At 37.8% G+C, this 18,964-nt stretch overlaps 1 protein-coding gene across 3 annotated transcripts in view; it reads left to right on the top strand.

Annotated features, from left to right (window-relative positions):
• The window catches only part of INTU (inturned planar cell polarity protein), a 96,416-nt gene that overhangs the window by 71,089 nt on the left and 6,363 nt on the right, over positions 1–18,964 (top strand). For all 3 annotated transcript variants that reach the window (XM_053901261.1, XM_053901260.1, XM_019419198.2), the window contains exons 11-15: positions 279–500; positions 1,102–1,587; positions 3,436–3,533; positions 7,814–8,003; positions 14,447–14,604. In XM_053901261.1, the coding sequence (XP_053757236.1) occupies positions 279–500; positions 1,102–1,587; positions 3,436–3,533; positions 7,814–8,003; positions 14,447–14,604 (1,154 nt within the window). The remainder of the gene's footprint in view (positions 1–278; positions 501–1,101; positions 1,588–3,435; positions 3,534–7,813; positions 8,004–14,446; positions 14,605–18,964) is intronic.

Raw genomic sequence — 18,964 nt, 5'->3', positions numbered from 1 at the left:
TCTCCACTTTCCATGCTCAAAATTCAGTTCTTTTCTAACTTTGCCAAATAGTCAGGTTTATACTACTCAGGCCATCTTGCTTTGTGCTAAAGTCTGTGGTAGACTTAACTTATCATAAATATTTGATCTCTAATTGACCTCAGAAAAAGAACATTTATTTTTGCTATGTCTTTATTCTATTTGAAACTGGAATATTTTAAGCTAACTGAAGTACCTGTAAAACTCTTAGAAATATATTATGACATAGTTGACTTCTGTTCTTTGCGGTTAAATTCAAGGGTTATTTGATCTGCAGTCATTTGCCTAAGGATGACCTTATTGATATTGCCGTATACTGTCGCCACTATTGCCTACTGCCGTTAGCAGCAAAACAAAGAATTGGTCAGTTGGTTATATGGAGAGAAGTGTTTCCTCAACATCACCTCCAACCTTCTAAGGACTCAAACACTGAAGTCTTTCAGGAACCTGAAGGAAGATATTTTTTGCTAATCGTTGGCTTGGTAAGTTTACTTTGGTTTCTGTGTGTGCGTTTTGGAGTGGCTTTTTTTTTTTGGCCATTTACTATCTTAAAATACACAAACAAATATGACAGTTTAAAATTATGAGCGTGCCAGATACCAGTATTCAAGAAAATGTTATATGTCCCTTATTCCTTTTCTTTTACATCCATTTAATACTCGTGAAGAAATATTAATGAAGCCCAGAATAAGATTTTATCAGGTTCTTAAGATCTTTTGTTCTCATTTCTGTAGTGATTTTACCCTCTGGTTTGTCTTGGGAAAGAGAGACATGAAAAGAATATAGAATCAGAAAAAACATGTGATTGTAGATAAAAGGACTTCTAATCACTGTGGCTCTTTGAAAGCTACCTTAGGGAATTCCATGTACCAGAAAGTAGTCTTTGATGGTATACCAAGAGAAGGCAATATGAGATTTGTTTTCAAGGATGATCAGGAAGCATTGAGAATAACTAAGAAACTGAGGCAGTTTTTAATAATCATATGATTATACCATGTTTTTCATACTTATGAATTTATGCATGCACACTACATATAAACATTTTCATGTAGCTAAATCTCTATTAATATTTTTGTCTTATAGAAGCATTATATGTTATGTGTACTATTAGAAGCTGGAGGCTGTGCATCCAAAGCTATTGGGAATCCTGGACCAGACTGTATATATGTGGATCAGGTCAAAACAACTCTTCACCAGCTGGAAGGAATAGATTGTCGCATAAATGAACGGCTAACATCTTCTCCAAGCCCCTGTTTGTCTTGTGCTGACTGGTTCCTTACTGGATCACATGAAAAATTAGATAGTTTGACAACCTCACCTATCCTCAGTAAGCTTCCAGGTACTTCCAAAGTAGCAACCTCTCCAACATGCAGAAGAATTCTTTTTGGTGACTATTCCTTAAAGACACGTAAGCCCAGTCCTTCCCAAAGCAGTGGAGGATCTGACAATGGTTGTGAAGGTGGAGAAGGTATTCACGTGAGTCCCCACTCTACACCAGATACAGTACGGAAACAACAAAGAGAACCTCAGGGCTCTGATGGTTCAGAAGAAAGTGGGGCCTTGCTTAAGGTGTGTGTTCATTTGAGTGTGTACATTTGGGAGCTACTGTCTTTCCAGTTCTTATTTTATAATTGCAAGAAAATTTTTAATGGCAAATCATTCTTCATTTGATCTAGTGGTTGTTTTGGTTATTGTTAGCAAACCAGTGATTTAGAACCAAAAAAGAGAGGGGCGCCTGGGTGGCTCAGTCGGTTAAGCAGCCGACTTCGGCTCAGATCATGATCTTGCGGTCCGTGGGTTCGAGCCCCGCGTCGGGCTCTGTGCTGACAGCTCAGAGCCTGGAGCCTGTTTCAGATTCTGTGTCTCCCTCTCTCTGACCCTCCCCTGTTCATGCTTTGTCTCTCCCTGTCTCAAAAATAAATAAAACATTAAAAAAAATTTTTTTTTAATAAAAAAATAAAAAAAAAAAAAGAAAGAAAGAACCAAAAAGAGAAAGAAATATCAAGTAATAAAATAGTAGCATCCAGGACAACTGCTTGACACTACTTACAAGTAAGAAAATTCTTTAATCCTTCCTGCTTTCCCTGTTCATCTTTCTTCTGTATTCACAAGGTTAACAGAGAACATCCTAGTTGTGTGGGATTTTAGATGCCTGATTTAAGTAAATAAGCAATAAAATATTCAGCAGAAACAGAGAATCAGAAACTTAAAAAAATATATTTATGTAAATATATGTGTGTATATGTGTTATTCTATAGGTTTTTATAGGGTTTTTTTTGTTTTATTTTGTTTTTATCTGAATCTATAAAGGCTGGTCTCCATTGTGAATAATTTAAAATGTGATTATAAAACAAAGAGAATGTTCATTTTTCAGATTGTTTATTTTTATCCTTTTTCCATGTTTTTGGATACAATAATGTATCCAAATGATCATCAAAGTAGTCACCCCGGGAGGTCTTCTACTATTCTAGTGATGCTCTACTTTCAGAACACTTTTGAAACTTGCTTGTCATTTGGATTGTTGGAAGTGATGTCAGACAAGACATGAAGAAGGTAGAATCTGAGAAGGGGCACCAATAAAATATGAGATTCTGAGTGTCATGGCATAAATAGCCATAGCTTCCATCTTCTAATTCCAAACAATACAGCAGTCTTGGAGTCTGAAGTGGATATATTTAGAAAATACCCGCATTCGTACTATATATTCATTATCCCAGTTGGTGAAATTGGTAGGAAACATAGTTTAAGAAGTAGTAGGCTTAAGAAGCCATGAATAACTCTGAAGAGAAATTAAATAATCTCTATAATCGAGCCATTCAACAAATTTGATTGAACACCTATTATGTGCCAAGGGCCATGCTATACAGAAGAAATACAAAGATGGGTAAGACATAGCCCCTGCCTTTGAGGAGTGCAAAGTCTAGAGAGGGAGACAAGCACATTTACACATAAAATATAACAAAACTTGGGGCACATGGGCAGCTCATTTGATTGGTTTTGGCACAAGTCATGACCCCAGGGTTGTGGAATCAAGCCCCACATTGGGCTCTGTACTGAACATGGATGAAGCCTACTTGAGATTTTCTTTCTCCCTCTGCCCCTCTTCCCCTCTCACACTCTCTTTCTCTCTCTCTAAGATAAAGAAAAGAAAAAAAAATGAAAAAAAAAAAGTGTAACAAAACTTGATAGTGGCTCTGGTAGATTTTCAGGAAGAACTATGACATCCTTCTATGACATGGCCCTAGGTCACTGTTAGCGAAGAATAAGCCAGGAGGTATAAGTTAGCCTCAAACATATTTAAAGGAAACATTGCAAAATACTAAATAGTTCTCTTAGAAAGTTTTCAGTTTTTACACTATTTCTGCTGTTTGATTCCATTCTTAGATGCAAACTGATCTACTTAACTGCATTTTTCAGGTCACTAAACGGAAGTCTGCTCTTCCAAATCCATTTCATTTGGGGAACTTGAAAAAGGACTTTTCAGATAAAGAACAGGAAATATATAACACAATGAAGTAAGAAGCATCCTTGTATTCTTTTTTTTTTTTAAACATTGTGTCTTCGAGCAAACTTTACAGTAAGAAAGTACAAATCCATAACATAGAGATTTAACTCAAAAATGTAATTGTGATATATCTTACATATTAAAGGTAATGTCTATGCTAATTCACTAATGTTTTTCATTATACAATAGGGAACCCGTACTCCTATTATAAGAGATAAAAAAACAGAGTGATGTTTCAAAATGTGAAAGTCCCCTCTTATCTCTTTTCCACAGGTAACCTCCCTTTTGTATGTCTAATTTTTTTATTATAGTATTTACTGTTTTTAGACTTTGGTGGATGCTGCAGTCTGCTGCACAGATATTCCATAGCCCAGGGTACTCCTTCCAGTGTTTAGGGATAATGGCTGCTAACTATTCACAGCTGAGTCTCTTGTTCTGCTTGGAAGTTTATTGACTCAGCCAAGATGACAATTTCTCCTTAGAAATAGCCCACATCTAAGGACTAATAGATAAGTTGAATACAAAGACTTGGCCTAAATTCGAGACAACTCTAAAAGGCCATCCAATCTCATAGTTCCAAGTGGTATCTGCTGAGATTTTGTTTCAACCGCAGTGTGGTTCAGCTTTTCCCTCTGCTCAATCCTGCTTCCTCCCACACTTGTGGGACTTCCTCCCACAAGTGTTGTTCCCCAGAGTTCTCCCTAGTAAACTTCCTTGCTGCATCTCCCGGACTCAGAAGTCTGGGGGTAGGAACTGAGCCTATAACACCCATTTTAGGAAAGAAATGAAACCTCAAACTTACATTAAGTAGGAATTCTGAAGTAAAAGGAACAGAGTGAGAAGAGCATGTGTATAATTATTAAAACATAAAATGTCTATAATTATTAAACTCTGTAATTATTAAAATGTAAAATGTTACGTATTCACTTCTTGTGCAACTATTATGTGGTGACGAGCTGTCTGAGCTTTGCCTGATGTTTAATTATGATGTCATGTGTGGGATCAGTTAGTATAACAAACTCCATTGCACACTTCTATTTGAATAAGCAGACACATAAATCACACAAAAAAAGTTCAGCACTATTACTTTCTTAATCATGAAACATCTTTTTAAAGATTATGAATGTTTATTTTTTTGTTAATGTTTATTTATTTTTTATGTTTATTGATTTATCTTTGAGAGAGAGAGAGAGGGAGAGACAGAAAGAGAGGGGGAGAAAGAGAATCCCAAGCAGGCTCTACACAGTCAACATAGAGCTGGACGTAGGGCTCAAACTCACAAACCATGAGATAATGACCTGAGCCGAAATCAAGAGTTGGACGCTTAATCAACTGAACCACCCAGGCACCCCAAAACATTTTATAATAAGTTCAAATATATATGTCACAGAGTTGTCAAAAACGGCTTTTTTTTCCTGGCGTTAGAGCAAAAACAAGGTAACTTGTCTGCATAAAATAATGTAATGGGAATCTAATGTGTTAAATTTAATGCCTTCAAAAACTATGGTTAGTTTTTTAATAGCTAAAAATGTTTTTTAAACAAATCTAAATCAAACCTTTTGTAGAGCTTTGAAATACTTTCCCAAACGCTCGTCTTCTATTTAACAACTACCACTCTGAAATTTTATTACCCCCACATCTTACTTTTTAAATGTGTGTGTTATTTTTACCTTATCTCTAGTAAAAGAAAATGTTTTACAAGTTCAGGCTTGAACATAAATTCATATACAATGTAAATCATAGGCTGTCTATTTAAAAAGATCCTACAGAGGTGCCTGGGTGGCTCAGTTGGTTAAGCGTCAGACTCTTGATATTGGCTTAGGTCATGATCTCCGGGTCATGAGATCGAGCCCTGCCTGGGGCTCTGTGCTGAGCATGGAGTCTGCTTGGGATTCTCTCTCTCCCTCTCCCCTTGCTCCTCTCCCACTCGTGCTCTCTCTCTCTCTCTCAAAATAAAAAAATGAGGGGCGCCTGGGTGGCTCAGTCGGTTGAGCGTCCGACTTTGGCTCAGGTCATGATCTCACAGTCTGTGGGTTCAAGCCCCGCGTCAGGCTCTGTGCTGACAGCTCAGAGCCTGGAGCCTGTTTCCAATCCTGTGTCTCCCTCTCTCTCTGCCCCTCCCCCAGTCTCACTTTGTCTCACTCTGTCTCTCAAAAATAAATAAATATTAAAAAAATAATAATAATAAAAAAATGAAACATTAAAAAAAAATTTTTTAAAGATGCTACAGATGCATATTTATTTTCTTTATTGACATGAAAAATGTTCATACTATGTAGTTAATTTTAAAAGTATGAAATAAGCCAGTGTAGATTGTCCTAATTTCTGTGTGTACACTTTTGTAAAATAAAAATATATAACATATTAAAAATAATATACACAAAACAGTTCACTTAATAACCAAGTCCTATACTCTACATTCTAATAATTATTTAATCCATTCAACCCCTATTGTTCCTACTGTAGATCAGGCTCCCATTGTTTTACCTGTTTTACTGCAACAGTCTCCCAACTCCCAGCCTACCATGAATCCATTTTCTGCTGCAGGAGTGACCTTTCTCAATAATAAATGACTTAATCTGTGCTTTCACAAATATTTTGTCTTCCCATTGGGCAATTGTTTGATGATTTTTAAACTTGCAGTGTATCCACTGAGTTAATATACTCTGAATGAGTTTATGATTTTCAAGAGCTAAATTTCCTCACTGTGTTGTGGATTTTTTTTTTTTTTTGAGAGAGAGAGAAAGTTAAAAAATACAACAAAAATGTTAATTCTAAACCTCCCTAAAAAGGAATCTTATTAATTTCTCTTTTTAAAGAATTGTTTCTGTTCTGTACCTTTTCTTAATTTTGAAGACCTCTAAAATAAAATGTATGTTTTAATTTATTTTCCTTTTTGAATAATCAAAATTCCTCTCTTCTTGATTATTTGAGTTACTAATTGAAAAAGATCAGCCACCAGTTGAGTTGTTAATGAGCCAGCCACCTTCTAGAAAAGTATGAGAAAAATTTGCAGATGATCTCCTTTCCGGTCTATCCCTGGTCTGAAAAAAGAACCAAAGCCATAAATCACTAATAGGAAGGAGAAATTATTCTGATCATGCCTCCTAATTAAGAGTTTAACAGGATTTTAACTAGCATGGATGATCAAAGGCAGTATCCAGGCTAAGAGATGTTACATGCCTTTTCTCTGCCTCTGTGCTTATGGCTGGAAAAAAAATCAACTGAGAGAATGTTTTAAAAATAGACATCAGAATTAGAATGGGGGCAGCTTGAGTGTTTGAAATGCAAATGGAGAATTGCTGTCCATATGTTTAAAGATTGCCCGTCAGAAGTCATCAGTAGAAAGGAAAAAGTAAGGGATAGTGGAGTAAGCTTCAGAGTTAGCTTAGCTCAGCCACTTAGCTGTGTGACCTCAGGCAAGTTAATCTGAGATCTCTGAACACTGATTTCCTCGTGGTTAAAATGAGGGGAGTAATACTATTTAATATCTCACAAGATCATTGTGAGAATTAAGACTAAGGTATTTTAAAGCCCCCCTCCCACCCCAGGCACAGAGAGGGCATTCAGTATGTGATACTATTAGTATTTTGTTGTTGCTATCATTGTTATTCTTTAGCTCTTCTTACCACTGGTAGAAATAAATATTTATAGATTCTACTGACTTGTCTGAGACCTAAATAGGGGAAGAAAGAATGGAGAAATGAAAATAGTAAGAGAACATGTAAGGGAAGGAAGACGGTGATGATGAATAGTAGAATACTACCAGTAATTGTCATAGTATTCTAGATTATTAACCCAGTTTTGCAGTCACTAATAATAATTTTATTTTTCTTCAGGATCATCAGTCTGACTGTTATGCTACAAACTTAAATGTGTTCATTTTGTTGGAAGGTGTTCTTGTATGTGGTCCACTCTGGACTGATACCTTATTTATGACTTGTAGGTATCTGGGCCAGACAGGGGCTGAGTTATTTATTACCAACCATGGAAAAAGAAGGGTTTAGCCAATTTGGGTTGTTTAGCAAAGGAATAATTAAGTGGTTTGCAATTGATGTTTATCCTCACATACCATGTAGTATTTGCCTGCATTAACGAATTGATAATAACCCTAGCTGTACTTTAGTTAAGGAGGAAATGGGAATTAAATATTTGTACTAGTTTCCCTGTCCTAATTACACTCCTAATATTATATTGTAGATAAAAACTTAGGAGTCTATAAACATTCAAAATGAAGGAATATTTTTAAGCTTACTTAAATATTTTTTTCTTTCTTTTGTTCTTTTCAAGATTGACATCTGGTCCTGAGAACACACTTTTCCACTATGTTGCCTTAGAAACTGTGCAAGGGATCTTTATTACTCCTACCCATGAAGAAGTGGCACAGCTAAGTGGCTCTATCCACCCTCAACTAATAAAGAATTTCCATCAGTGTTGTCTCTCCATTCGTGCAATTTTCCAACAGACATTGGTAGAAGAGGTAGGATACTGCCATAAGTATACTTTTCTGTTTTGTTCCCAGATCTCTAAATATTATCTCTAAAAGGACTTTAATCAGTATGCCCAATAATTACAGTTTTTATTTAAAAATTTTGTAACAATCACCCAATCTAACTAGAGCACCCAATCTAACTTGAGTGCCCAAAAGATTATACTCACCATATTTAACTTCAAAGTTTTGTTTCATAATACTGAGTTTGATGTCCTGGATTACTATTTCAGAAAATGGTGGACCTGTGTTCTTCTACAGCAAAGTAGAATATGGTAGTTTGTAATGTAAATTAGCCTCCATATTTGACATTTGTGAGTCAACCATTACTTGCGCAGTAGTATCTACCGATTGGTAACTCTGATAATTCTTTAAGTATTCCATCAGTAATATAAGGTATTTTGTAATATAATAGGGTAAAATATAGCAGTAGACACAAGACTGTTGTAAATGTTTCAGCCACTTGTTTCATTTCTTGCTTGCTTGCTTGCTTTTTAATCCAGGATGAAGTTTCATCTAATATTATACCTCTGGAAAGTAGTAATGTTGTATATAATTAAAAAATCAATTAGATTATCTTAATGGCAGGGAAAAGTATGTGTTGATTTCTGGAAAAGGATAAACATACAGAAATTCACTTGTCAGTGGTCAAATATCATACAGCCAAAAAAAAATTAAAAAATAAAAAACCACAAAACCCTCTCTGAAGATGCTAGTAATGTATATAGCAATATGTGTGTTAAGAATGCTAAGTTTGTGAAGAACTTGGGTTTAAAGTAGAACATTGGACTGGGAATAAGGAATCCTGGACTGAGCCTCAACTCTTCCTGTTTCCTTACTGTAAAGTAAGTGGGCTGAATTATGTCTTAGAACTTGTTCAGCAATAAATTCTGTGTCTGATAGGATTTCTTCTTTAAGCTATCAGAAATTAGTATTCAGCAAAATGTTATGTCTGACCATATATCTCTGTGTGCTTTGTGGTCTTACGATCCCACTTTCCTTGTAACATAACTGGTTGATTCTATAAAGGAATGTCTCATTAATTTATTCATGTAATACTCATGACGCAAAATAAATATTACTCATGTAGAGGTCTGTTGTCCCTGTCGGTCGATTGATGAGGTCTCTTTGAGCCAGTTAATTAAAGCTCCATAAGGGTCTTCTCATCTTATTGTTATATTCCCACCTCTTCACGGGAAGGTCAATTTCACGGATTAGAAGTAAGAGATGGTAAAGCCCTCCTGTGGCCATTCGTACAAGTCCCTATTTAGGGAACAAGTGATTATGCTACCTTTGCACGGTCAGGATACCGCAGCCATTTAACTAATGTCACCAGGCAGGCACTGCCTCTAATACAAGAAATGCTAGAGGTGATGTTTTTGGTAAACAGGCGGGGCTTGTGTTTGCCGAGTTCCTTTTACTTCTTTTAATCTTTCCTTATTTGCATACCTGTGTTGGGTTAACAATTGGTTTGATATTTGGTTTATGGTTAGGTTATATTTATCTTGTCGTTAACTATCAGTGGTTATCCGCTCTGATATAAGCTTATGCAAGGAGAAGTATTTCTTGTTACTTATATTAGCATTATTGCTTCTATTGTTGAATAGATTGACCCAGTATTGAGTTAGGAGTTGGTTACATTTTTTGACATTAAGGTGTTTTGATTGTTGAGCTTGAACACTTTCTTAATTGATGGCTGCTTTTAAGCCAACTATGGTTTATGTTTATGCTTACTCTCTAAGGAAGGCTGTATCCTAGTTCTAAAAAGCTGTACCTTTTTAGATTATATTTTAAACTTACATTAGAATTTTAGGAGGTTTTTGGGGTAAGTTTAAAGTTGAACTGAAATTCTGTTCTGGGTAACCAGCTATCACCAGGCTCATTAGGCTTTTCACCTCTACCCACAAATCTCACCATTTTGCAACATAGACGAGTTCATCCTGTAAAGATTGTTCATGGGTAGCTCGTCTGGTTTCGGGGGACCTAGCTAAAGTTCTCTTTGTTAGGTTGTTCTAGCTAATTCATTATGCAAAAGGTACAAGGGGTAATCTTTGCTGTATAGTGCTTTTAATTTTTCTTTCATCTTTCCCTTGCAGTACTCTCTCTATAGCGCCAAGTTAAATTTCTATCTCCTATACTTTTAAGGGTAACTTTTATTTTATTGTCTAATGTTAATTTAATTTATGGGTTTTTGGGCTAGCTTTGGCTCAAGATGGTCAGTTTAATATGAAATCTTCTGGGTGTAAGCCAGATGCTTTGTTAAGCTACATCTTGTTTATCCAAGCATACTTTCCAGTATGCTTACCTTGTTACGACTTGTCTCCTCTTGTGGGTTTAGTGGTTTGAATAGGTTTTTTTTAAGGGTTTTTGTCACTTGAGGAGGGTGACGGGCGGTGTGTGCGTGCTTCATGGCCCGATTCAATTGAGCTCTCTATTCTCAATTTACTACTAAATCCTCCTTTAGTCCTTAGTTTCATAAGGATTTTCGTGGGTATTCTAGTTACAGAAAATGTAGCCCATTGCTTCCCATCTCATGGGCTACACATTGACCTAACTTTTTTGTGTTAAGATAACTTGTGCTTACTTTTCTTCCTTTTTTAGGGTTTGCTGAAGATGGCGGTATATAGGCTGAATTAGCAAGAGATGGTGAGGTATATCGGGGTTTATCAATTGTAGAACAGGCTCCTCTAGAGGGATATAAAGCACCGCCAAGTCCTTTGAGTTTTAAGCTGTTGCTAGTAGTTCTCTGGAGGATAGTTTTGTTTAGTTAAACTATCTAGGTTTAGGGCTAAGCATAGTGGGGTATCTAATCCCAGTTTGGGTCTTAGCTATCGTGTGGTCGGAGATGTTAAAGTTATTTTCGTGCTGTATTTTTACGTTAACTGTAGCTTTTTACAGCCTAGTTAAGGCTAGTTAACTTTAGTATGAGTTTTTCTCTGTAACATGCTTTACGCCGTGGGTCTATTAGTTTGGGTTAGTCTTATGACTGCGGTGGCTGGCACGAAATTTACCAACCCTTGTTTAATATAGCTTAGTCGAACTTTCATTCATAGCTTAATTTTTATCACTGCTGTATCCCGTGGGGGTGTGGCTGAGCAAGGTCATGAGTTACAGTGGTTGTGTGCTTGATACCAGCTCCTTTAGGTCGCTGAGTGACCTCGAGGGCATTTTCACTGGGGTGCGGAGACTTGCATGTATAATCTTATTAATAACTAATGGAAAGGCCAGGACCAAACCTTTGTGTTTATGGAGTCTGACGACTCATCTAGGGATTTTCAGTGCCTTGCTTTGTATATTTAAGCTACATTAACGGGGAGGAAGTATTGTATTAAGTTGATTAGGTGTGGGAAAAATATTGCTCGATAGGGACGAATTAGAGCTTAGGTTAGTGTATCTATAGATAGCTGCGAACAGAGATATAAATTAGTATTAGTAGGTAGTAATAACAGGGATTTGGTGAATTTATAAATGTTGCTTCTTAGGCCTTATATTTAGGTACAGGTTTAGTCTTGTTTTTTGGGTTTGGTAGGACAGTAATAAACGCGTATTTTTATTAATAAGGTTAACGGGGGGTAAGGGGGATTTGGTTAAGCTAGTTATTTACTAAATTAAAGTGTTTGCATGTGTAATGCATATATGCGTATGTGTAAATGTGAGTGTACGTGTATACGTGTATGCGTGTGTGCGTATACGTGGGTGCGTGCGCGCCGTGTCCCGTGAGACGTTAGGAATTGAAGTATATGTCCTGTAACCATTGACTGAATTGCACCTTATTTGTATGCGTGTGGAGACCCCGCATAGAGAATAAGCCCAGCTACAAGATATTTGACTGCATCGAGACCTTTACGGTCATAGCTGAGTCATAGCAAGTTCCCCCCCTAAAAATTAAAAAATACCAAATGCATGACACCACAGTTACGTGTGATCATGGGCTGATTAGTCATTAGTCCATCGAGATGTCCCATTTGAGAGGGTTGAAGGATTGGAGTCAAGAATTTGATGGCCCTGAGGTAAGAACCAGATGCCAGGTATAGTTTCACGATAGAAACCCCCAGGTTAAGATGGGCCTGGTGCGAGAAGAGGTACAAGTTCAGGCAAGGGTTGCTGGTTTCTCAAGGCTTGGTGATTAAGCTCTTTCGGACAGTTGAGGTCCATAGAGGATTAGTCCTAGAACTAATATTATGTACGACTATACACTATTATGTCTTATGTAATATAAATATTACACATAAGCATTTGCGTAAGTATTACGCTTAGTAATGCAATGTATTACAATGCTTAGTAATGTAAATTAGCCTTTTCCATATTACTGAACTACTGAGGTATCTACTATGTACCAGACACTGTTCTGGTGCTGGGGATACAGCAGTGAACAAAGTCCCTTTCTTCAAGAAGCTATTACCAGTGGAAGAGTCTACATTGTGTGAAGGGAGGTCTGGGTTCTTGTATTCCAGAAAGATTTACATGAGGATCCGTGCTCAAATAAAGACAGCAAGGAGGAAGGTAGCAAGCATAAAACAGTTTGCTTATTTATTTATTTATTTATTTATTTATTTATTTATTTAAAACAGTTTATTAAGGACAGTACACTGGCAAGGTGGGAGAGTGGGCAGGCCCAGAGGTGGTAGCTGCACCTGGGTTAGGGGTCTCTTTTCTTTTTATGTTCATGTATGTTACGGGTCATAGCCGGGACAGTCTCTGGTTGGAAAGGGGAGTTTTGGGCTCTGCAGGGTTCTTGCCACAACTGTCATGGCCATCTTCCTCCTTGGTGGGGAGTGTAGGGGTTGAAACCACAATGTAAATATATTATAATGAAGCCGTAGGTTACCCTGGGGCAGAGGGAGGTGGAAGAGGAGAACTTTGGCTCTTGGTCTATCAGCTCCTGGGCATTGGATACCTTAATTTAAGGCCAGGATATTAGAAGCCAACAAGTCAGGATGTGATGCCCTTAGGCTTCTAATGTGTCACCTATTTATCACTGCCTTTGCCTCCTGCTCACGTTTAACTAACTGCCTATTCTACCAAAACCTTTATCTAATGGAGAAGACGAATTAATTGGCAAGTCGTATAATATGTCAGGTAGGATAAGTTTAACAGGAATAATAAGATAAGGTAATATTTGAACAAAGACCTGAATGAAGTGAGGAAACGATCTGAAGGCAGGGCTTCCAGACAGAGAAAACAAGTACAAGTGTAATTGCAAAGCCACAGAAGTAGGAGTGGCTGAGAATGCTGGAGCCATCGGGGAGGAGGGTGGTAGGAGTTGAGATGGCAAAGGTTAGCAGGGCCAAATCGCACATGTCCTGATATATTTAAGGACTTTGGGGTTGCTCTGAAGGAGATAGGAAGCTCTCAGTTCTGAGAAGAGGAAGGACATGATCCTAAATTTTTGAAAGGATCACTTGAGCTACTACTGTGCCAAGAACAAAGCTCTGTAGTGTAGCAAGGGTAGAGGCAGGGACCAGGAATTTCCATTAGGAGGCTATAGAAATTCTCAAAGCAAGATGATAGTGGCTTCTGGATTCTGGATGTATTTTGGAGGGTGAGCCAAAAGGATCTGTTGACAGATTAGGTAAGGATTTTCAGAGAAAGAGAAGAATCAAGGATCACTCCATGATTTTAGCCTGAGCCTTACAAAGATGTCTTTTTTTTTTTTTTTTTCCCAAATGAGTCATTCTTTTGCTAATGATTTAATCAATGGGAAATTTAGAGTATGCATGAAAGAAGAGACCACAGGCGCCTAGGTAGCTCTGTGGGTTAAGCAGCCATCTCTTGACTTGGGCTCAGGTCATGATCCTATAGTTTGTGTGATTGAGTCCCATGTTGGGTTCCATGCAGACAGCCTGCAGCCTGCTTGGGATTCTCTCTCTCTCTCTCTCTCTCTCTCTCTCTCTCTCTCTGTCTGCCCTTACCTGGCTCATGCATGCGTTCTTGCTTTCTCTCTAAAAAATAAATAAATAAACTTTAAGAAAGGAAGAGACAATACTGTTTTAAGTATATTACGAAATCATCTATTAATTTAGTAACCTATTCATTAGTAATCTATTTATTAAGCACCTACTATGTACCTGGCCCTGCTGCTTCAAAACATACAAATATGAATATCATATTGTCTCTGCCCTAGCAAAAAGCATATAGTCTACTGGAGAAGACAGATCCATAAACTGCTAATATAATTAATATAAATACTAATAATATAGGGCTGTGAGCAAAATGTTTTCTGAGAGATTTCAAGGACACTTTATCTATAAAGTCTTTTTTAGGAAATGGTATTTATACTAAGTATGAGGAAGAATAAAAATTTTCCCACCGATGAGAAGAGTGTCATTCTAGGCACTTAAGTATTAGGATCAGTCAGTTCAAATCTCTGTGTGAAAACATTTTAAAGTAACATTAATACCAGTGAATACTAATAATACTTATTTAATTTACAGAAAAAGAAAGCACTAAATGGTGAAGATCATTCAGGTTCTACAAATTCAGTATCTTCTCTTCACCCTGTGAAAGAACATGGTGTGTTGTTTGAATGCTCACCTGAAAAGTGGACAGATCAGAGAAAAACACCACCAGTTATGGCTTACTGGGTAGTAGGGTAAGTGGGGAAAAAAAGTATTTGAAAGTGAAGTAAAATGTTAGAAAAGCAGTAAAAGAGATAAGCATTTTAAGATGTAGGCGTGGAATTATTAATCCAACTATAATATTTTAATAGACTTTAGTATTTTGCTTTATTTACCATCTCCTTAAATTCCTCCCAAGAATTTCTCTTTTTACTCTCTTTTTTTTTTTAATGTATTTTTAAATTCAAGTATAATTAACACACAGTGTTATATTAGTTTTAGGCATACAATATAATGATTCAACAATTGTATACATTACTCAGTGTTCATCATGATAAGTGTACTCCTCATCCCCTTTACCTATCTCACCCATCTCCCACCCACCTCCCCTCTCTCAACCACCAATTTGTTCTCTGTATTTAAGAGACTGTTTTTCAGTTTGTCTCTTTTTCTTCTTTGTTTTGTTTCTTAAATTCTACATTTAAGTGAAATCATGTGGTATTTGTCTTTCTGACTGCTGTCTTTTTCTATTAAAAAAAAAAGCTGATTTTGTTATCTTATAAAATTATATTACTAATACACTAAAAGATAATGATTCCACAATTTTACTATTTCCTTCTATCCATCCCTACTTCTTTTCTTCCCTGTCTCCTCCTTTCTTTACCTCTTCTTTCTTCTTTCTCCCCACCCCACCCACCAACTACAAGACCCTGCCTGACCTAGCTCCTGCCCACTTGTTTCCATCTATCATTCCTTCTCCACCCACTGTGCACAGCCACACTGGCATCCGTTGAATCTCGTTCCTGCTAGTCCTTCTGTGTGAAATGTTCTATCTCTTAACCTTTGTATGTCTGGCTCCTTGATATTCAGATCAATGTTGGCCTCAAAAAGAGGATCCATGGGGGGCGCCTGGGTGGCGCAGTCGGTTAAGCCTCCGACTTCAGCCAGGTCACGATCTCGCGGTCCGTGAGTTCCAGCCCCGCGTCGGGCTCTGGGCTGATCGCTCGGAGCCTGGAGCCTGTTTCCGATTCTGTGTCTCCCTCTCTCTCTGCCCCTCCCCCGTTCATGCTCTGTCTCTCTCTGTCCCAAAAATAAATAAAAAACATTGAAAAAGAGGATCCATGGGTTTTATTCTCAAGTTAGTTAACATAAAGTGTAGTGTTAGTTTCAGGAGTAGAACCCAATGATTCGTCACTTACATATAACACCCAGTGCTCATCCCAACAAGTTCTCTCCTTGATGCCCATCACCCATTTACCCCACCCCCATCAACCCTCAGTTTGCTCTCTGTATGTTGAAGTCTCTTATGGTTTCCCTCCCTCTCAGTTATTGTTTATTTTCTTGTTTGTATATGGTCTTCCTCCCCCTCACTAGAAAATTAGCTTTATGAGGTCAGGAATTGTATCCGTCTTGTCCACTACTGGTGCCTGCAACAGCATCGTACATAGTCACTTGATAAATATGTAACAATTGAGTAAATGGAGCTGTGCTTGGCAAAATGTGGTAGTGGGAGGGTGGTATGGCAAACACGAAGATAAAGTCACAGCTATCAGCAGTCTTACATCTAGAAGAAGAAATACAAAATATGCTCAAACATATATATATATACACACATATATATATGTATATATATATATGTGTGTATATATATATGTATATATATATGTGTGTGTATATATATATATATGTATGTGTATATATATATTTATTTATTTATGGATATATAGATTTTTTTTTTAGATAGATAGAATGAATTAGTTGATACAACCAAACACTAGGAGTTCTGAGGAAGGGGTGAAAACCTATGTTGGGATTACAAAGAAAGGCTTATAGATTCCATTTGGCCTAGTTTGAAAATGAATTGGATTTGGATAGAACATTCTAGGAAAAGGATGGGATGAAGAAAGACCGAAACAAGGGAAATCATAAGGCATACAGTGAGTAGACTGATTTGCCAGGATGGTAAGGAATGATATATACAAAGATAAAATGAAAGATTGACTGGAAAGCTAAGTTAGGACCACTGCAAAGAGCCTCCAATTTCTGACCCAGGAATTCAGTTTTGAGCGAAATATTGAGCCACTAAACATTCTTTGAGTTGCAGTAAAGAATTGATGGAAGAGCTGGCTACTGGTGTGGTACCTGCACCTGGCCCCTGGGAGTAGGGGAGCCAGCCCTGACTAGGTAGTGAACTCAGAGGTGCATTGGGAGAGCAGTCCCCTCCTTCGAGTGCTGTGGGAAGAAGATATATTGCCACTCCAAGGACAAATGACCCTGCAGGCACCAGCCAGAGACCTTTCGTCAGCTGGGCAGAGTGGCACTATGGGGCACATGGAGCAGGATCCTTTCAGACATTGGAGTTTGAATCCCAGCCAAGTGCCTCAGAGGCATTGGAGACTGCAGAGTGGGACAAACAGGCTGCTCGAACCTGCACGAACCTGCACGAACCTTGAACCTATGAGGATTGTCTGAACAGTGTGGTTTGTGACACCCAGCAGGGGAGCGGAGATTGGGGTGTTACCATTTTTCTCCCCATCACCAACTTGGTGGGGCTTCAGGGAACAAGACAGCACCCACCGCCCCCCCAGTGGAGGCGGGACCTGTTTATACCAAATCCCACCCCTTCGTGCCTGGCAACTGCATATCTACCAGAGCGAGACTGACACTGACTGAACCAGAAGGCCCCTCCTCTAGACCAGCACAGCCGCCAGTTCCAAGGCACCATCAGACAACGACATTTTTAATCTATTCTTTTTATACCTCTTCTGTATCTCCTTCTTCTTTATTTTCCTCTCTCTCTCTCTCTCTGGATTAAGCCATGTAGTTTCTCAGAACCTCTGCCTGGTCATTTTTTTTCCCCACCCCTGTCATTTCTCTCTTTGTATGAAATAAGGCTTCTTTCACCACCACCCCCTTTCTTAATTTTTTCCACGTTATTTCAATGAACAAATCAAAGCACACCTGGTGGAAGGTCCAAACCACCACTACAAGTAGGAAGATAAAGCAGCCAGAGTCACAACAACAGACAACACTCAACACGCTCCAAAAACACCTCCTGAAGGGCCAGGCCCTGGACAGTGTATGACCCCTTTTTGATAGAGTAGTACTCACAGATGCAGGACACATAACAAACTATTAAAACATGTAAAAGACAGAAAACTAACCAAAATTATGAAACAGAAGGATTTTCCTTAAGAAAAATTCCAGGAAGAAGTGACAGCCAGAGAATTGCTCAAAACAGATATAAACAATATATCTGAGCAGAATTTAGAATAATAGTCATAAGATTAATAGCTGGGCTTGAAAAAAGCATAGAAGACAGCAGAGAATCTATTGCTGCAGAGATCAAGGAACTAATAGTCACAATTAATTAAGAAATGCTGTAAATGAGGTGCAAAATAAACTAGATATAGTGACAGCAAGGATGGAGAAAGGAGAGGAGAGAATAACTGAAATAGAAGATAAATTATGGAAAATGATGAAGCCAAGAAAAAGAGAATAAGAAAATAGTAGACCACGAGGAGAGAATTAGAGACCTAAATGATTCAATGAAATATAATAATATCTATCCATATCATAGGAGTTCCAGAGGAAAAAGATAGAGAGAAAGGGGCAGAAGGTTTATTTGAACAAATTATAGCTGAGAACTTCCCTAATCTGGGGAAGAAAGCAGACATCCAAGTTCAGGAGGCACAGAGAACTCCCTTCAGAATAAACAAGAACAGGTCTTCATCATGTAATATCATAGTGAAACTGGCAATATGCAAAGATAAAGAGAGAATTCTTTAAGCAGCTAGGGACAAATGGGTCTTAACCTACAAGGGTAGACACATAAGGGTAGTAGCAGACCTGTCCGCTGAAACTTGGCAGTCCAGAAGAGAGTGGCAGGAAATATTCAATGTGCTGAAATATAAAATATGCATCCAAGAATCCTTTATCCAGCAAGGCTGTCTTTCAGAACAGGAGAGATAAAGGCTTTCCCAGACAAACAAAAACTGAAGGAGTTAATGACCACTAAACCAGATCTGCAGGAGATCCTAAGGGGGACTCTGAGTAGAATGCTACAAAGACTACAAAGGACCAGAGACATCACCACAGGCATGAAACCTACAGATAACACAAAGACACTAAATCCATATTTTTCAGTAATCACTCTGAATGTAAATGGACTAAGTGCCCCAATCAAAAGACATAGGATATTATAATGGATAAAAAACCAAGATCCATCTATATACTGTCTACAAGAGACTCATTTTAGACCTGAGGCACCTTCAGATTGAAAGTGAGGGGATAGAGAGCCATCTATCATGCTACTGGAAGTCCAAAGAAAGCTGGAGCAGCCATATTTGTCTCAGACAAACTAGATTTTAAACTAAAGACTGTAAAAAGAGATGA

Source organism: Panthera pardus, unplaced genomic scaffold (genome assembly GCF_024362965.1).
Source record: "Panthera pardus isolate Hobbes unplaced genomic scaffold, ASM2436296v1 HiC_scaffold_13, whole genome shotgun sequence".
NCBI lineage: Eukaryota > Metazoa > Chordata > Mammalia > Carnivora > Felidae > Panthera > Panthera pardus.
The sequence above is the reverse complement of the archived record's forward strand: the minus strand, read 5'-3'. Positions and strand labels throughout refer to the sequence as shown.